We start from the raw sequence: 16,941 nt of genomic DNA, 5'->3' as shown, positions 1-16,941 counted from the left end.
TCACTAACGCATCGATCGAGGTCAACTAAGTTGATCTCTGTCACTTTGCCTTTCGATCATGAGAATATTCACTGAACATGCCCGTATTCTTAGCTACTCTCCAGTCAAGCACGCCACAAGTCCCAGCCAGGTGTCCAGTCCCCAAAACCTGGATTGAGCGCCCATTAACACTTTAGTGGTGCATTTGTTCCATAGAACAATGGCATGAACAGAGTGAGCCCTTTTTCAGTCATACAGTCTCTTTGTCTTGGTAGGTGGAAGTGGGGCAGAGTGTAAAATAGTAGAAATGAAATGAAATGAGTAGATTGCAATATACAATATTGTACTTTTGAAAATATTTTTTCATTATGCTTTTCTTAAAAGTCCTCTCTCACTACATTGCTGTTGGAACATTGCTCCCTCTCTGTATAGCAGACTTTAAAAAAATGGTTGAATATGAAACATAAACAAATGCATATACAGCAGCGGCGGATGCTGTTGACGGGTCCACTCTACGCATCGAACATGCAAATGGATTGCTACTACATATATTCATCATGCAGAAGAGGGTGCTACGAACCTGGCCACTAGTTGTCAGTAAATGTTACATTGATGAGAAAATCGCCACCAAGTATGAACGCTAACGTGTGAGTGAATTGTAATGTGGCCATGTTGGTTGGCATTTACCATGTTTAATTTCACCTCACTTGCGTTGCGTAATGTTTTGACCACTACTCCACTGAAATGATGTTATCCTCTGAGACATGGCTGTTCTTCAAATGCCACACGGGGAAGGACACTTTGTCACCGCCTTTTTTGTGTCTTGTCTTGATGTGATCAGACGTGAAGGCGAAGGCTTGCGTGTCTTCTGGGATCGTTTGAGAGAGCCATCCTTCACCTCCTGGTGGAACCCCTTTGCCACCGACCTGCCCTACGTCACCTTCACATCGCACCCTGTGAGGCACCTCAACGACGCCTTCTCTTCCATCTGCAATGTAAGCCAACTCACGCTACGTGTATTGTGAAAAACATGCTTTTGTAGCTTGCAATTATAGGTTTTTATGTAGATGTAAATGTACAAAATGTACTTTCTTTGGCTCCGTTGGGACTTATTTTGCAGCCGCAATCAAAAGAAACACAGAGACTTGCGGCGTAACTGTTAGTTAGCAAAGAATTACAGAGTCAATCACTGATGACATCATAGATGAGGAGACTTCTGGACTATCGGCAACCTATAATTATTGGCCCGATATCAGCCTAAAAAGCTGACACATTGAAATACAGAGCCTTCATCCCGGCAGTCAACACTCACTGAGACGCTTAGTCATGAATGTAAATGAACAAACAGAACAGCGCAAAATATTGTTTGCTCGCAGAAAGTCATCACAAAAGAAATGCTGCTCTTTAACACAGTAGAAAAGCGAGCATTTCAAGAAATGCTGCACACATTGGACAGTACGACTTGCCTGGGAGAAAATACAGAGTAAACGATGATATTCATTCATTCATTTTCTCCCACGTATCCTCCTGAGGTTTGCGGTGGTGCTGGAGCCTATCCCAGCTGTCTTCGGGCGAGAGGCAGGGTAGACCCTGGACTGGTGGCCAGCCAATCACAGGGCACATATAGACAAACAACCATTCACACTCACATTCATACCTATGGACAATTTGGAGTCGCCAATTAACCTAGCATGTTTTTGGAATGTGGGAGGAAACCGGAGTACCCGGAGAAAACCCACGCATGCACGGGGAGAACATGCAAACTCCACACAGATGGCCAAGGGTGGAATCGAACTCAAGTCTCTTAGCTGTGTGGCCTGCGCGCTAACCACTCGCCCACCGTCCAACCTGAATTATGACATTTTAAAGAAAATTTAAAACCATTGCATTGTTTTGTGACATGGTTGAATGAAAAAAAGTTAGTTTGTCCGGTCATATTCTTTCATTGTACTTTTTTTAAAGGTGAACTGCACTTTTTGGGGAATTTTGCCCATCATTCACAATCGTTATGTGGAACATGAACCGCTCTGGTTGAGCCACAATGGATCCAGTGTGATTCCGGGGTTACTCTTTATTTTTGGTTGCACTGTGAGTGAGGTCGGCGTTTGGCGTTTGGTTGATAACCTCCTGATGCTTTGTATTGTGTGAGTAAGGGTGGAAATGTCAAGAATATGGATGTGATGAAGAGCACTTTAAGTCATAGCCCAGGCTTGAATACATTAGAGAGATACATTAATAGATGTTTTTATGGGTTTCTGCAATTTGTTTTATTGTATTTTTTTTAAAAATAACAATAGAACCTCGAAAATCAAATGCCCTATTTAGTTTAATTTAGTAGGTTCCATCTGCAGTCCGAGGGCAGGTAAGTTAAAACAATAAAATACCAATAATATACCAATGTCAATAATGTGATCAACCTAGATTGTGAGGAAAGAAACATGAATTGGTGCCAGCCACCATCATGCAGTTCAGCAAAGATGATGTTTTACTATCACCGCAATTGTAGATAACTTCTTTTGAATCTTTTAGGACAGTAAGAATTGTAATTGACTTGTGACATCGCCAGTTCAGTTCAGGTTGTAGGATAATTTCTATTTCAATGCTATTCCACACTGGAGGAAGAGGTGTGTACCAGGTACTCAACTATTATGTCATAAAAAAGAAAATAACAACGTGATGAGAAGCTTCGCGTGGGCAAAATGATTCATGTCACTTACAGCAATCATAAAGCAACATACCGGAATCATTCATGAGTCATATAACACATTTTAACTTGGAAAGAAAAGTTCCAATAATGTGCTTTAAAGTTCCGGAAATTACGTACAAACCAGGCATATGTGTACCACTTGCAAAAATCTGAAATGTTATTACCCTGAACACCGTAATCGCGTGGGTTGCGATCTCAGACCACCCATGAATGCTAAAAATCCATGAGTAATTGAGACGCCCACATAGTGTAAATGTCTCTTCCAACACTCTATGCCACCATTATACATTACAATAATTGGCCAGAGGAAGTGCTGTCTGCAAGGAATTATTTTGACATTTACCTATACTTGCACAACACAAACCAAACACAGCGCCTCTACTCACGGTGCAACCAAAAATACCACAAGTATTACATGTGGAACACATAATGGAACTGCATCATATGGACCAGGGGTGCTCACACTTTTTCAGCATGCGAGCTACTTTTAAAATGACCGAGTCAAAATGATCTACCCACTACAAAAATGCAAAACATCTATTTATTTACAAATGTATTGAGGATTATTTGTACGTACAATGTATGTTGATGTACCTTACATAACCAAATGAGCCAATATTGCAAAACACACATAATTAACTATTAAAATGTTTTGTAATTACCTGAGTTTACTTTGATGACTTGCACTGAATTGAACCAGCCAGGGATGCATAGTCCGGACAGTAGCTGCTGATAGCCAGCCTCAAGCACACTTCCAAATGTTTATCAGTCATGGATAATATCCGTATCACAATATCCGTATAATATTCCATATCCGTATGGAAGTGATATGTTTTTTGCCTTTTTACTTGGTCCAGTTTTTGCCTTTTTACTTGGTCCAGCTCCTTCACTCATTTTAGTGACCATAAACTTTAGCGAGGGCTTTAAAATCTCGCAATTCGCCGACTAGCTTAGCACTTTGCATCGTTGTTTACGCATGAGCGGTGACCTAAAGGTCAAAATTCAGTTGTCATCTGATTGGTTGTCCTGTATGTCAATCAAGTAACGGGGATGGATGATAGGCTGACATCGTAAGTTCTGCTGCACTTAGAGACGTTGTTTGATTTGATTGGTCGCCCGAAGGGCAACATTCAGTTGTCATCTGAATGGCTGCCCTGTATATCAATCAAGTGACGGCATTGATGCTGGGATGATATTTTTTTAATGTCACGCCGCGATCGACCAGCGATCGACCAGTACCACCTCCGCAATCGACCGGTAGCTCGCGATCGACTTAATGAGCACCCCTGATATGGACGATGCCGGTACTAAAATAATACAAGCAAAATAATACTATTGTATACTAATTGGTAACCCTCAAGGTAATCTGGGAAACGTCTTGTCGGGGAAGTTTGTGCATACCTTTGGAGTTTCCAAGTTTACCAAGCTTTACCTTTATAGAGGGCAAATCAGATGGTGTGTCTGGTGATATCACTAATCAGTATTTTTTGTATATTTTCATTAACTTTCATTATTTATTCTTCAACCAACCAAATTCCACTGGTCTTAAATTTCTCCAAAGATCCATCCATCCATCTTCTTCCACTTCCACTTATCCAAGGCTGGGACGGGGAGATAGCATGCTAATCAGGGAACCACAGATTTCTCTCTCCTTGGCTACTTTGTCCAGCTCATCCCGGTGTATCCCGAGGCGTTCCCTGGACACGGTGGAGAGACTATGTCTTCCCTCAGGCCTCCTTCCGGTTGCACATGCCCTGAACATCTCTCCAGAGAGGCGTCAGGGAGGCATTTTCGCAAAGATGTTTCGTACAAATATAACGGGGGTGGGTGTACATCAATAAACGTCACTCCCTGACAGCTTAAGAGTCGTGCTGGACGTCGAGTTGACAGTCCGGGCTTTTATTTTGATGGCTAGCGCTCTCAACTCTCGTTCTCTGAACTGCGGGGAAATCAAGGCAAGGTTACATTTTTTAAAATTTGCAATCCTTCCAACAGAAAAAAACAAACGCTGGATAAAAAGATAACTTTGTTGCTGAAGGTAACTGAAATGTTTAATGACTTGGACTGTGCTTTTGAAAGTCAAATGCATTGCAAAGCCTCCACACGAATTTCATCATCAGAGTTGAGGAATTGCACTCAGCATGAGGAGAAGAAAAGAATTGAGCAATCATAGCTTTTACCCAGAGATGACAATTGAGCCGTGTCACAACATTTTACTGAGTTTCAGCTCCACTTCATGCTACAGGAAGGAGGCGTAGGCGGTGGAATCTTGAGCCGAGTTTGACCAACACCTCAAAGTACTGCCTGATAGGCCAAAAGACCTGGAGGCACATTTATTTAGAATATCATGAAAAATATATGCCATGAAGGGGGAATGCCACGATGGAAACAAGACGCATCTAAGGACTTGAACTTGAGTTGTTCCACTAGAGTTCTTCTTGGCGACTTACCTCTTGAGACTCAAGACAAGAATCCCCAACCGTATCATCGAGTGGTCAGCACCTGCTCATCCTGAGACAGGAAGTGGTCTTTAATTCCAGTAAACCTGTCTGACCCTTGGGCCATGTTGTCCACAGATTCAGATCTTCCGTGAGGAGCTCAAAGAAGCAGCACAGAAAGCCCACAAGGTGAAGCCGGTCCCCGGAAAGGCCAACGGTGTTCTGGTCCTGAACCAGACCATCAACATCGAAGCCTACGTGGGCCTCATGTCTTTCTTGGGGAACACCAACAAGTTGGGCTACAGCCTAGCCAGAGGAAACCTCGGCTTTTAGAAGGCTCTCACACAAAGACACCTTTTAATGGAACTCTTGTTAGTGTTCGGGCTTTCTGCGGTTCATTTGGTCTGCGCTGAACACAGTAACCCAACCTGGATGTGGACCAAATCAACCAGTGGTCTCCTACTCCTACTGCCTATGCTACGTCAATCGAGCAGTGATAGGTGATTTCCTGCAGTGAGTGCACGGTAACGTTCTCATTCAGCGCCGCACTTGCCGCATAATGGATACCCCCTGCTGACGCTCTGCTTTTACTATTTGCTCCTCACTGATATGCTAATTCCTCCATCTCACAACAAGACGCCTTTCTACCTCCCTCGGTGTCCTGTGTTTAAAGCTGCTTGAGATGCACATTTGTCACTGTTTATGTAGTTTGTTTATAGCATACATGCACTGGTGATGGTTCTACTTTTGTCAGGCTTTTTTATTTGCTATTGTGTGCTTTTGTGTTTGTGTCTGTGTTGTGTTTCAATTCCCTGGGGATCTGATGGTGTTTGAAAGTCTACTTTCCGCTCTATTTATGACATTCCGTTTTAGACTATTACTCTCTTCCATAAATTATTTAAAAACTGGATAACTAGTTGTAGTTTTACATGCAGAAAACAATTCAAAATACACATAAATGACCCATCCATCCATCTTCTATGCCACTTATCCTGACTAGGATCGCGGAGGTATGCTACACAGAGATACCAAGTGGAGAATTGAACCCAACACGCTAACCACTGGTCCACCGTTTGGCATTTAAGGTTAATTTTGCCTTCCTTGAAGACGTGAAGCTACAGTCACACTGCAGGTCAATTCAGATCTTTTTTCCATGTCATTGTGAACAGTACAGTTCTTATTTTTACATACGACTCAGGCCTTATTTGCATGTAGTTATACTGAAAATCCGATATGTATCCAATCTATTGCAGTCTGAATGACCTGATCGCATATATCTGACCGATACGTCACCATGCAAAACTTGGATGAAGGTACTCACAGACCTGGGCAAAAGTTCTTCTTCTTCATCCAAAAATAATTGTATTAATTTTGAAGCAGCTCACGGCAATGTCGTAACAGCATGTTTTACCAGAAATTGGCATAGCCCAAATTCTAGCTCAACTCACTTCACTTCGATTCTGCTCTACTACAAGCTAAAGTGTCTTATATATACGTGCTCTAAAAAAGGAATCCTACTTTGTGAAAATTAACTTATTGCGGTCAAGTTTGGAACCAATTAACCGCCATAAACACACTGTATATGTTCTGGATCTGTCTTTTTCTTGCAAAATGGTCCACTTATGCCCAGGCTTTAAGAGGTTAAAATAATTGTTTGTCCTATTCCTGCGTCGGTTTCATTTGATTTGGTGGCAACAATCCTTTGTACAGCAAAGAAAAAAATAAAACATACCTTTTCTGGCAATTTTATTTCTGATGCTTTACTTAAAATGCTTGTTTTTCCCCTTATGAAAACACAACAGATGAGCAAAAACATCTAAGGTAAGACTTCTATGCCTGCAGTAGCGTCCTGATTGACAAATTCAATTGAATGTAGACAAACTAAAGCCGCAGTAATAGTCTCTCTCAAGGCATTCTTAGCAGGAAACGAGGTTAAGTAGCGAGTGTCGTCCAGCTGCAATTCCACCAGGCAAAGTAAAAAGTAAAGTTCAGCACATTCAGTATCACGTATCATAACCTGAGGGCTTAGAAGGGGTTAACGTGTTTCCTCCCAAAGTGAGGACGTGTCTCTAATCTGGGATCAAGCGCTGCTCTGGCCTGAAGCAAAGCAGCTCGTCCATATTTCTGCTCGCCAGGTTGTAAAAGATGTTCACTACGCAGGATTAACTGCGTCCATAAACATTGGTGCCTTATCTCCCTGAAGAAATGTTGTCCTCTCACAGCTGGCTCACCGAACGATGTCATTGACAAATTATATTACATTTTGTAATATAAGCTCTTTTTTCCCTTTCAACTTTGTCTTCCATCCATCCATTTTCTATGCCGCTTATCCATATTAGGTCGCAAGGGTATGCTGGAATCCCAGAGGCATGGTACACCCTGGACTGGTGGCCAGCCAATCACAGGGCACATATAGACAAACAACCATTCACACTCACATTCATACCTATGGACAATTTGGAGTCGCCAATTAACCTAGCATGATTTTGGAATGTGGGAGGAAACCGGAGTACCCGGAGAAAACCCACGCATGCACGGGGAGAACATTCAAACTCCACACAGAGATGCCCAAGAGGAGATTCTAATCTAGGTCTTCCAGGTCCCCAGACTTTGAGGCCTGCATGCTAACCACTCAAGATTAACCATGTTAACTACAACTTTAATTGTTGTTTTGTTTGTTCATTCATTCATTTTCTACCGCTTATCCTCATGAGGGTCGCCGGGGGGTGCTGGAGCCTATCTCAGCTGTCTTCGAGCGAGAGGCGGGGTACACCCTGGACTAGTGGCCAGCCAATCACAGGGCACATATAGACAAACAACCATTCACACTCACATTCATACCTATATGGACAATTTGGAGTCGCCAATTAACATGTTTTTGGAATGTGGGAGGAATCCGGGGTCCCCGAGGAAACCCACGCATGCATGGGGAGAACATGCAAACTCCACACAGAGATGGCCGTGGGTGGAATCAAACGCAGGTCTCCAAGCTGTGTGGCCTGCGCGCTAACCACTCGACCCTGTTTTGTTTTTCTTTCATAATATTACAACTCATATTAAATCGGATTTTTCGACCCTTTGTATTGAGTTGTGGTCTCCTATAGAGCAGCTACACACAATAACCTGCACAAAAAGCTTTCTAGATCTTCTCGCTGTGTTTTCTTTGATTTGTGCTTCCTGCCAAAACGGTCTGTTTTAATTTGTTCCACCCACGGCCCGCCTCCGGGCATGCCCACTCCACTGTGATTGGTCACACACCTAAAGTGCTTCCCAACTATGAACCATATAAGGAAATCCACCCCTTTGTGATGTCACAAAGGAATGTTTTTCTCACACCTTTTGAAATTGAGCGTTTTGAGCCATCCCAAACTTCTTTCAGGGTTCACTTCCAAATATGCAAACCTCATTACCTGAAACGTTGGCATCGTTTAACACGAGAATACAACATTCTAACTACATTTACATGCCAGAAAAGTGGAAAAAGCATCAAGAGTCCAACTTTTTTTCTTTTAATATTACTGCTGATTTTTCAATTTCTGCTGTTGTTCCATCCATCCATCCATCTATTTTTTCCTCTGCCTATCTGGGTCCGGGTTGCAGGGGCAGCAGACTTAGGTTTTTGTTAATGTTTTTTTGTTTGTTAAATTATATATTTAGAATCCTCACGAGTTGTTAGCGCGCAGGCCACACAGCTAGGAGACCCGAGTTTGATTCCACCCTCGGCCATCTCTGTGTGGAGTTTGCATGTTCTCCCCGTGCATGCGTGGGTTTTCTCCGGGTACTCCGGTTTCCTCCCACATTCCAAAAACATGCTAGGTTAATTGGCGACTCCAAATTGTCCATAGGTATGAATGTGAGTGTGAATGGTTGTTTGTCTATATGTGCCCTGTGATTGGCTGGCCACCAGTCCAGGGTGTACCCCACCTCTCGCCCCAAGACAGCATGAATAGCCACTGGGCTGCACTTTGATTGACATGCTTATTCCATTGTTTAATTATCAGATGTGTGATTCTCAGTGGAATCTTCTTCCATGAAGTGACACCAGAGTCGGGATATAGGTTAAATATGGGCGTGTGCGTGCCTCACCAGTATGCGTGGGTGTGTTGTTGTCAATGATCAGCGCTGTCCTCAGCTGCTCCTTTTTTCGCAATTGCAGATTATGTGCCGCCCTTGGGCTACATAATCAACGTTTGCATTTGAAAAGTCGACAAAACTTAGGTTGGGTCTTAAATTTTACTGACAGCGCTTTTGTTTTTTTTTTTAGCAGCTTGAATCAAGTTTGTTACCAGAGATGAAATTCTTTCGTCTAAGTTGAGGTTGATTTAAAAAGTTGCCATTTCCTAGTTTGATACGCCCTTTCACTGGGCTAAACAGCTGGCGAAACATGCTGCAACGTGCCTCTTATTAAATTCAGTTGGACCTGAACTACAGTCCTCACGCTTAGCAAAGTGACGTGTTAAATCCACATTGCACCATGGCTACGTTGTTTTGATTTATGGCTATTCTACTAATAAGTGGCATTTGCTTTACTCTCATTTTTCAACTCAAAATCGTATAATATACATATGGAACTACCATCTCAGGCAACTTTTATTTCATTTTTTAAAGGAGTTTCCTAACCCGAAGATGACTCATTTGAGTAAGAGAAGTGAGTTTGCAAAAGCACGTTGACACTGTACATATTAAAAATAAACAGGTAATATCAGAAAATAATTTAGGTAACAGGACTGCACCGATATTTTAATCAACCCCCGCCCTCGACCAAGATCTGAAAGGTACGGCATCCTACGGACAATGTGACTTGTAGATTATTACACTTTTTCCAGAGGGGGAAATGCGTGACGGTAAAAATCTGCATGACCAAAATGCGAATTTTAAGCTCAGATAATTTATAATAGCTAGCCACTTTTTTTCTCATGCCTTGAAGCCTGCAACTTAAACAGACAGAAGCAAGATGTCGTCACATCTTGTATGCTTCAGAACAGTCATTTAGTTCTTCATGCACACCGCCTCATCATGGAACACACACAAAGAAATGCATGTGATGCAGCTTTCACGTTAAAGGTGATCGATCTCAAGTCTGAGATGACAGCGTGGAGCAGTGTCCAAAAATGCAGTATCACGAACGGGTTTTTAAAAGGCCAGACTACTGCATGATGAAGAAGACTGCTCAAGCTCAAGAGCTAATTTGAATCTGGATGAAAGAGACTGAGAGCAACAACAATAGAGTGTGAGAGAGACTGTGTGATGAAGTTATCATGAGTTTGTTCAATTCCAACACTGAAGAAAACTACAGTAAACCTCGGATATATCGGACTCGGATATATCGGAAATTTGCTCACAACGGACAGATAAAAAAGAACCGATTTTTCTGTAATGCATTTCCAATAAAAATTCATTGCATATATCGGATTTTTTATAACGGATTTTGCCTATTTCGGACAAAATCTCCAGTCCCGTTCCAATGCATTTCCATTAAATTTCCCTCGCATATATCGGATGGCCGCATCGTGGCGCTCCGAAGCTAGCTGACATTCTGAGACGTTTTAAAGCAGAGGACATTTTTTAACTGGGTTATTCTGGCAAATGCTGCCAGAAAACACCCTGGGATTTATTGAATGAGATCTTAACCTCACTATTGGAAATAACGTAGGCCTGACGGGCGTAACAGGGCCTAGCTTAATTAACAATTTGTTATGCTCAGAGTCCAATAAAGTTAAATTCTCATTACCTTACGTCTCTTTTCATTGCCCAGTCCAGGTACATTGGAAACATAGTCAAGGAAGTGCCTTTTTATAACGTACAAAATCCGATTTACGCATATACCGGATATAAATCCGATATATGCGGACATTTTCCATTATACGCATATAACGGATTTCGCTTATATCGGACAAAACCAGTGGGAACAATTGAATCCGATATATCCGAGGTTTACTGTACCTTAGTGCTTTTAGTGCATAGCACTGTTAGGGAAAAACACTTTTAATTAAAAGTTGAAAAAATCTTGTACGAAATATCTCAGTTTGTGACATGGACACCTGTGTCTTATATACAAAGCTTTTTTGCAGCTTATATTCAGGTGTGCTTAATCAGTCTGGGAATATTATGGTAAAAAAAAGTAGTTGGGTTAAGGAGTTGACACACTGGCTTCTGGAGAAGAGCGATACATGCTTTCTTGTTAGAGTCTCCTAAAGTATTCATTTAGACCTAGATTGACTGAATGTTTGCGGAGACAAACGGTCAAAGTGAGTAACACGCTAACCACTGGTCCACCGTTTGGCATTTAAGGTTAATTTTGCCTTCCTTGAAGACGTGAAGCTACAGTCACACTGCAGGTCAATTCAGATCTTTTTTTCATGTTATTGTGAACAGTACAGTTCTTATTTTTACATACGACTGAGGCCTTGTAGGTATACTGTAAGTCCGATATGTATCCAATCTATTGCACTCTGAATGACCTGATCGCATATATCTGACCGATACGTCACCATGCAAAACTTGGATGAAGGTACTCACAGACCTGGGCAAAAGTTCTTCTTCTTCATCCAAAAAGTCTCCTAAAGTATTCATTTAGACCTAGATTGACTGAATGTTAGCGGAGACAAGCGGTCAAAGTGAGTTTTTGGGTAGGGTAGGTTGGCTGGGCCTTTCCCTTAGATATAGGGTGAGAAGCTCCAGATAAGGAGGTTCTGGTGTCTGGTCAGGATGCCTTTCAGCTGTTGCAATTTCATTCTACTATATGTAAAATGACAAAGAATTCTGATTCTGATTCCGGACGCCTACTTGCAGATGTGTTCAGGGCACGTACGACTGGTCGGAGACCTCGGCCAAGACCCAGGACACGTTGAAGAGACTATGTCTCTCTTGACTGGGAGAAGCTATACGAAGCAGGCGGGGAGAGGGAAACCTGAGGTCGGGTCATGGAGGTTGATCTACATCAGTACAATGTCTACTACTGCGGGGAACAGTATTTTACGCAGTGCAACACACAGTTCCCAACATTCAGATAGATTTTAACCAATGTTGATTTTTTTCGTCCAATTTCCGTCCCTAAAAGTCTTACTAGCCTGTTTTTTTTTACAGACAAAAAAATGACTTTCCGCGCCAATGATTGCATTCCTGTCTTGAAAGGTAAGTTGTTACCTCGGGGGAGATAATGTGCCTCCCGCCTCTCCCCAATTATTTCTCCGCCCGTCGACTGATCAGTTGGCGGTTGGCGGCTTTTGGACCGACACAAAAACACACTTTGTTGGCACAGTCCTCCGAGTCACACTGTTGACTTTTTTGGCGGGCTAAAGAACGGGTTTCGTATCAAAGACTTCTCGGGTGCAATTGTTTTCCATTGCGCTGCAAATGACGAAGGTTTAGAATTAGGGGACCTGGTATAGGTTGCTATTGTACTTAATTTATGGCCTGGTGTAACCACGTAACATATGTTTGTCGCATCACGCAACTGTCTGTTCATTCACACTTATGCAGCTGCCAGAATAGAGGGGAAAATGACAGAGGTCCGGACATTGGGGCTCTTATAGGCCACAGGGAAGGGATTTGGTCGCTGGGGTTTAACTGGAGGTCAAGGTCTGCTGGAAGTTATCTTTCGGGAATGTGAGGCGAGGTGATTTCCCCTCTGCCCTGAAGAGGAATGCGATCGGGAAAGTGAGAGGCTTAAAAAAGTACCCCTCAATTCCTACGACCCCAAACGGCCCCGGCTAACGACCAGAGCTGCTCGGGATGCTTGAGGCGCGTAACATAAGACAAATTCTACGAGACGCTCTCGCCATCCCGGTGCGGCACGCCGTCTTGTCGGCTCTCGGAAATACCTGCAAATCCGCAGCCCGAGTAACCCGGCCTCATTTTCGCTGGTCGGCATTTTCCCGGTTTGTTTGGTAAACACGTTCCACCTGTCAGGGGAGCGCTGGTTGCTAACGGGCCAAGTCCATCGGCTTTTTATGCTATTTTGCGGCGCCACAGCCTCCCCATCTGTTGCCCTGGCATCAGCGGATGCAGTAAGTGTGAAGGAGCGAACGTGTGAGGGGAGGTGTGCACGTACGTATGTACTGTATGTGTACGCAGGCTACCGGCTTGTTGTCCTGCTCTTGTCGCGGACATGGAGACACTGTTTTTATTTATCCTCCCCCCAGCTGTCACTGTTGTGTCTGGAGCTCTTTTGCTGAACTCGCCGGCCGATGGGACCCTTGGAGAAGTGTCAAATCCATTAACCCTCCCAACTATGTAGAATGTTACAGCCGAGAACACACCCTGGATTCCTGCAGGGGAAAACAAAAGCTGAAATGGGACGTCCAATAAACACGCGGCTCTACCTTTCTACTGAGTCAGCAACTCTTTCGGAACATCTCACAACCCTGTGATGAAAAGACGGTACAATAATCACAACTTTTCTCAAGCAATGAAAATATTTCACTCTTTTTGTCCGCATTTAGAACTAACAGCGTTTGAGTGATGGACACATACGCTAATAAAAATATATTGCTGTTTTGAAGTGCGTTTATTATGACTATCTGATTTTAGCGCTCTGTTTGCGGTTTGTATTCCCGCCTTGAAGTTTGATGCCGGCTTTAAGTCATCAATACTTTTTAGCTTGTATCGCCATGAGCTTTTTAGAATGTTCTTTGTCCTTTTGAATGTGTTCCCGCGAATGACATCCGACCCCACCCACAGCCTCAGTTCAAAACAGAGATGATGCAGAGATGAATATATATGTATAAGATTCCTAAAACAGCAGTTCATTCTTGGCATATCAAGGATCTTTGACCATGGTTTTTGCATTATATCTTTAAAAAAAACAACAGCACGTTTCTGTCACTTTGAGGATCTTCGAAGAGCATTTTTGCAGTAGATCTTAGATCTTTTGTTGTTCATATTGTGGTATAGTTGTTTAGATATTTGAGCTGTCAAAAAAGCAAACAAAATGTGTCAGTATGAAAGTTACAGTATGATTGAACTGTATCTTTTAAAGAAAGCTGGTTTTCTCAGTTTTTTTTTAGCTATTTACCTGAGAGCTATCAATGTTCTACTGCTGATTACTAAAGAACTCGCAGAAATGAAATATATGTTTAATGTCTCACATAAGGATTGTGGATGAAGGCAAAATTCCACTCAAAGTGCAGTTTTCCTTTAAAAACGGCAGAGTGCTCCTGTTATGTAGATGATCTTTGACAATCTTTTTTTTTTTTTGAAGTAGAGTCTTAAACCAAGCACTCCTGTTATACGTACATAGGATCTTTGGCTAGAGTTCTTGCAGTGTCTTGAAGAACAGTAGATAATTCCTGTCATATAGTGGATCTTTAATGAGCCCAGTTGATGCTTAAAAACAGCAGTGTGTTCTTGTCAGAGAATCCATGACAAGCATAATCCTCAAAAACATCACTTTTGTTCTATAGAGCATCTTTGACTAGTGTTTTTCAATATGTCCTCAAAAACGGTGTGTTCCTGTTATATTGAGGATCTTTGATGAGTGTGGATGGGGGGTTAAAAAACATATTAAAACAATATTTAGTCACATATTTTTGGAAGTAGGTCCCCACAAACAGCAGTGTGCTCCTGTCATGTAGAGGATCTTTGAATATTTTACCAGAATTTAACATACTGCATCTGTTTCATGTTATGATTTTCTGACTTCATATGTGACATTTAACCATTTGCTGAAAAAGTGCACAAAAATGAAAAGCTTACCTTTCCAGCATGTAGTGAAGCAGCAGTGAGTGTGCATCTTCTTAAGTGTGTCTGAAATAAAACAAGTTCTAAAAATACCATGCACAGACATTTAAAAATATGTTCATAGCTAAAGATAATGCCGGTATGATAGTTTTAAAATAGTAAAGCTTGGGGTAAACATCGTCCAGGTTTGACAAGCGTATGGAAAAGCATCAGTAATGCTGATCACGTGCTGCAGGTGCAAGGTGTGCATGAAAATATAGGGGCGCCTCCAGTTTAAAGTGAGGAAAACGTGTCGTTTTCGATCTGTTGGAGTGGGTCTGTGGGAATTTTTTTTTATTTTATTTTTTTTGGAAGCATACGTTTTTCCAAAATGTCTTCACAGATGAAGATGATTAACTGATTAAGAGGTGTGTCCCAATACTTTTGCACATCGATGCAAAGTATTTACTTGAAGTAAATGTTGTAAAATGGCTGCATGTGCAACTTTTGGGCTGGCATGTGGACGATAATGATGATTGCACTCTCAGACATATTTTGCATGTCAGATGGCATCCGAGAGTGAATCTGCGCTGCCGTGTCAGTCATCTTCCCGGGTCATTTTGGACGCCCCTCCATTCGAAGGCGGGCAGACGGTCAGCGGCAGTGAGGGTGAGCGGCGATGACAACTTGCTGGAAAGGCTTCACTGAAGAAGAATGAGCAGAGTCTGTTGGCATGGGCAGGCAAGCTGATCTCACACACACACATTACACACACTCTTTATTATTTATACCACACTGCACAGCTGTCTTCTATGTGATGATGGTCCAAGTCCAAATTTGTACCAGTTTATTATGTTGAACCTCACATTTCTGTCCTATTGCATTTGATGTTCAACTTCAGGCCAGCAGGGGGACTCAACACGTATTTTGTACAGTCATGGCCAAATGTTTGGAGAATGACAAAAATATCAATTTCCAATTTCCTTGGTGATCAGCTTATACTCCAGAATGTTATGAAGAGTGGTGAGAGAAATGGCAATTAATTGCAAAGTCCCTCTTCGTCATGAAAGGAACTAAATCCCCAAAAAGCATTTCCACTGCATTTCAGCCCTGCCACAAAATGAGCAGCTGGTTAAGATGGTTAAGATAGGTGAGAGTGTTGACAAGGACAGAAGCTGGAGATGATTGATTAAAAATGATGGAGTGGATGCTTTAAAAATGTGGGTGGTGCTTTTTGTTTTTCCACTGTCAACCATGGTTTCCTGCAAGGAAACATATGTATGCAATCATCATTGCACAAAAAGGGCTTCACAAAATATTGCTGCTTGTAAGATTGCACCTAAACTAACTATTCATCAGATCATTAAGAACTTCAAGAAGGATTTGGGTTGTTGTGAAGAAGTCGTCAGGGCACACAGGAAAGTCCAGCCAGCGTCTGGATTGTCCTTGAAGGGTGATTTAACTGCAGGATTGGGGTACCACCAGTGCAGCTCTTGCTCAGGAATGGCAGCAGGCAGATTTGAGTGCATCTACTGTATATGCACACTGAGGTGAAGACTTTTGGAAAAAGGCATGGTGTCAAGGCCAACAAGCCACTTCCATCCATCCATCCATCCATTTTCTATGCCACTCAGCCTCACCAGGGACAGAATGATATAAAGATACAGGTACTGAAGACTGGCATAAAACCATTTTCTTGTTTGAGGCACCCAGAATAAAAGCTGGTCCAGCGACTATGATATGCAAAAAGTAAAGCATCCTGAAATCATTCATGTGTGGGGGTTGCTTTTTAGCCAAGGGAGTGGGTCCACACTCAAAGTTTTGCCTACGAACACAGCCATGGATAAAGAATGGTACCAAAACAACCTCCAAAAGCAATTTCTCCCAACCATCCAAGAATAGCTTAGTGACGAACAATACCAAAGTCAAAAGTGAAAGCTTAAAGGGGACCTATTATGCTTTTTTCCACTTTTCTGACCTATAAATGTGGTTAGAATGTTGTATTCTCGTGTAAAATGGTTCCAAAGTTTCAGATAATGAGGTTTGCACATTGGAAGTGCTTGCGAGTGCTCCCGAGTGCTTCTGACAAAGTGTGTCTGACAATGAGTACTCCTCCAGGGGCAGGCGAGGTGGACGGAGCATCCTCACTTCCTGGTT

At 42.4% G+C, this 16,941-nt stretch overlaps 2 protein-coding genes across 8 annotated transcripts in view; both read left to right on the top strand.

Moving 5' to 3' along the window:
• The window catches only part of tprg1 (tumor protein p63 regulated 1), a 33,949-nt gene extending 17,439 nt beyond the window's left edge, over positions 1-16,510 (top strand). The window contains exons 4-6 of one of the 4 annotated variants that reach the window (XM_058072885.1): positions 821-974; positions 11,917-12,039; positions 12,211-12,237. In XM_058072885.1, coding sequence (XP_057928868.1) covers positions 821-974; positions 11,917-12,039; positions 12,211-12,222 — 289 coding nt within the window. In that variant the 3' untranslated portion in view covers positions 12,223-12,237. Of the gene's footprint in view, positions 1-820; positions 975-5,262; positions 7,481-11,916; positions 12,160-12,210; positions 12,238-15,332 lie in introns of those variants that run through there. The other 3 variants (XM_058072884.1, XM_058072882.1, XM_058072883.1) reach the window with 3 other exon arrangements.
• The window catches only part of tp63 (tumor protein p63), a 63,036-nt gene continuing 61,467 nt past the window's right edge, over positions 15,373-16,941 (top strand). For all 4 annotated transcript variants that reach the window (XM_058072875.1, XM_058072874.1, XM_058072872.1 and 1 more), the window contains exon 1: positions 15,373-15,525. In XM_058072875.1, the coding sequence (XP_057928858.1) occupies positions 15,518-15,525 (8 nt within the window). In that variant the 5' untranslated portion in view covers positions 15,373-15,517. The remainder of the gene's footprint in view (positions 15,526-16,941) is intronic.

This window comes from Doryrhamphus excisus, chromosome 5, assembly GCF_030265055.1.
Source record: "Doryrhamphus excisus isolate RoL2022-K1 chromosome 5, RoL_Dexc_1.0, whole genome shotgun sequence".
Lineage (NCBI taxonomy): Eukaryota > Metazoa > Chordata > Actinopteri > Syngnathiformes > Syngnathidae > Doryrhamphus > Doryrhamphus excisus.
This window is presented reverse-complemented; position numbering and strand designations above follow the sequence as displayed.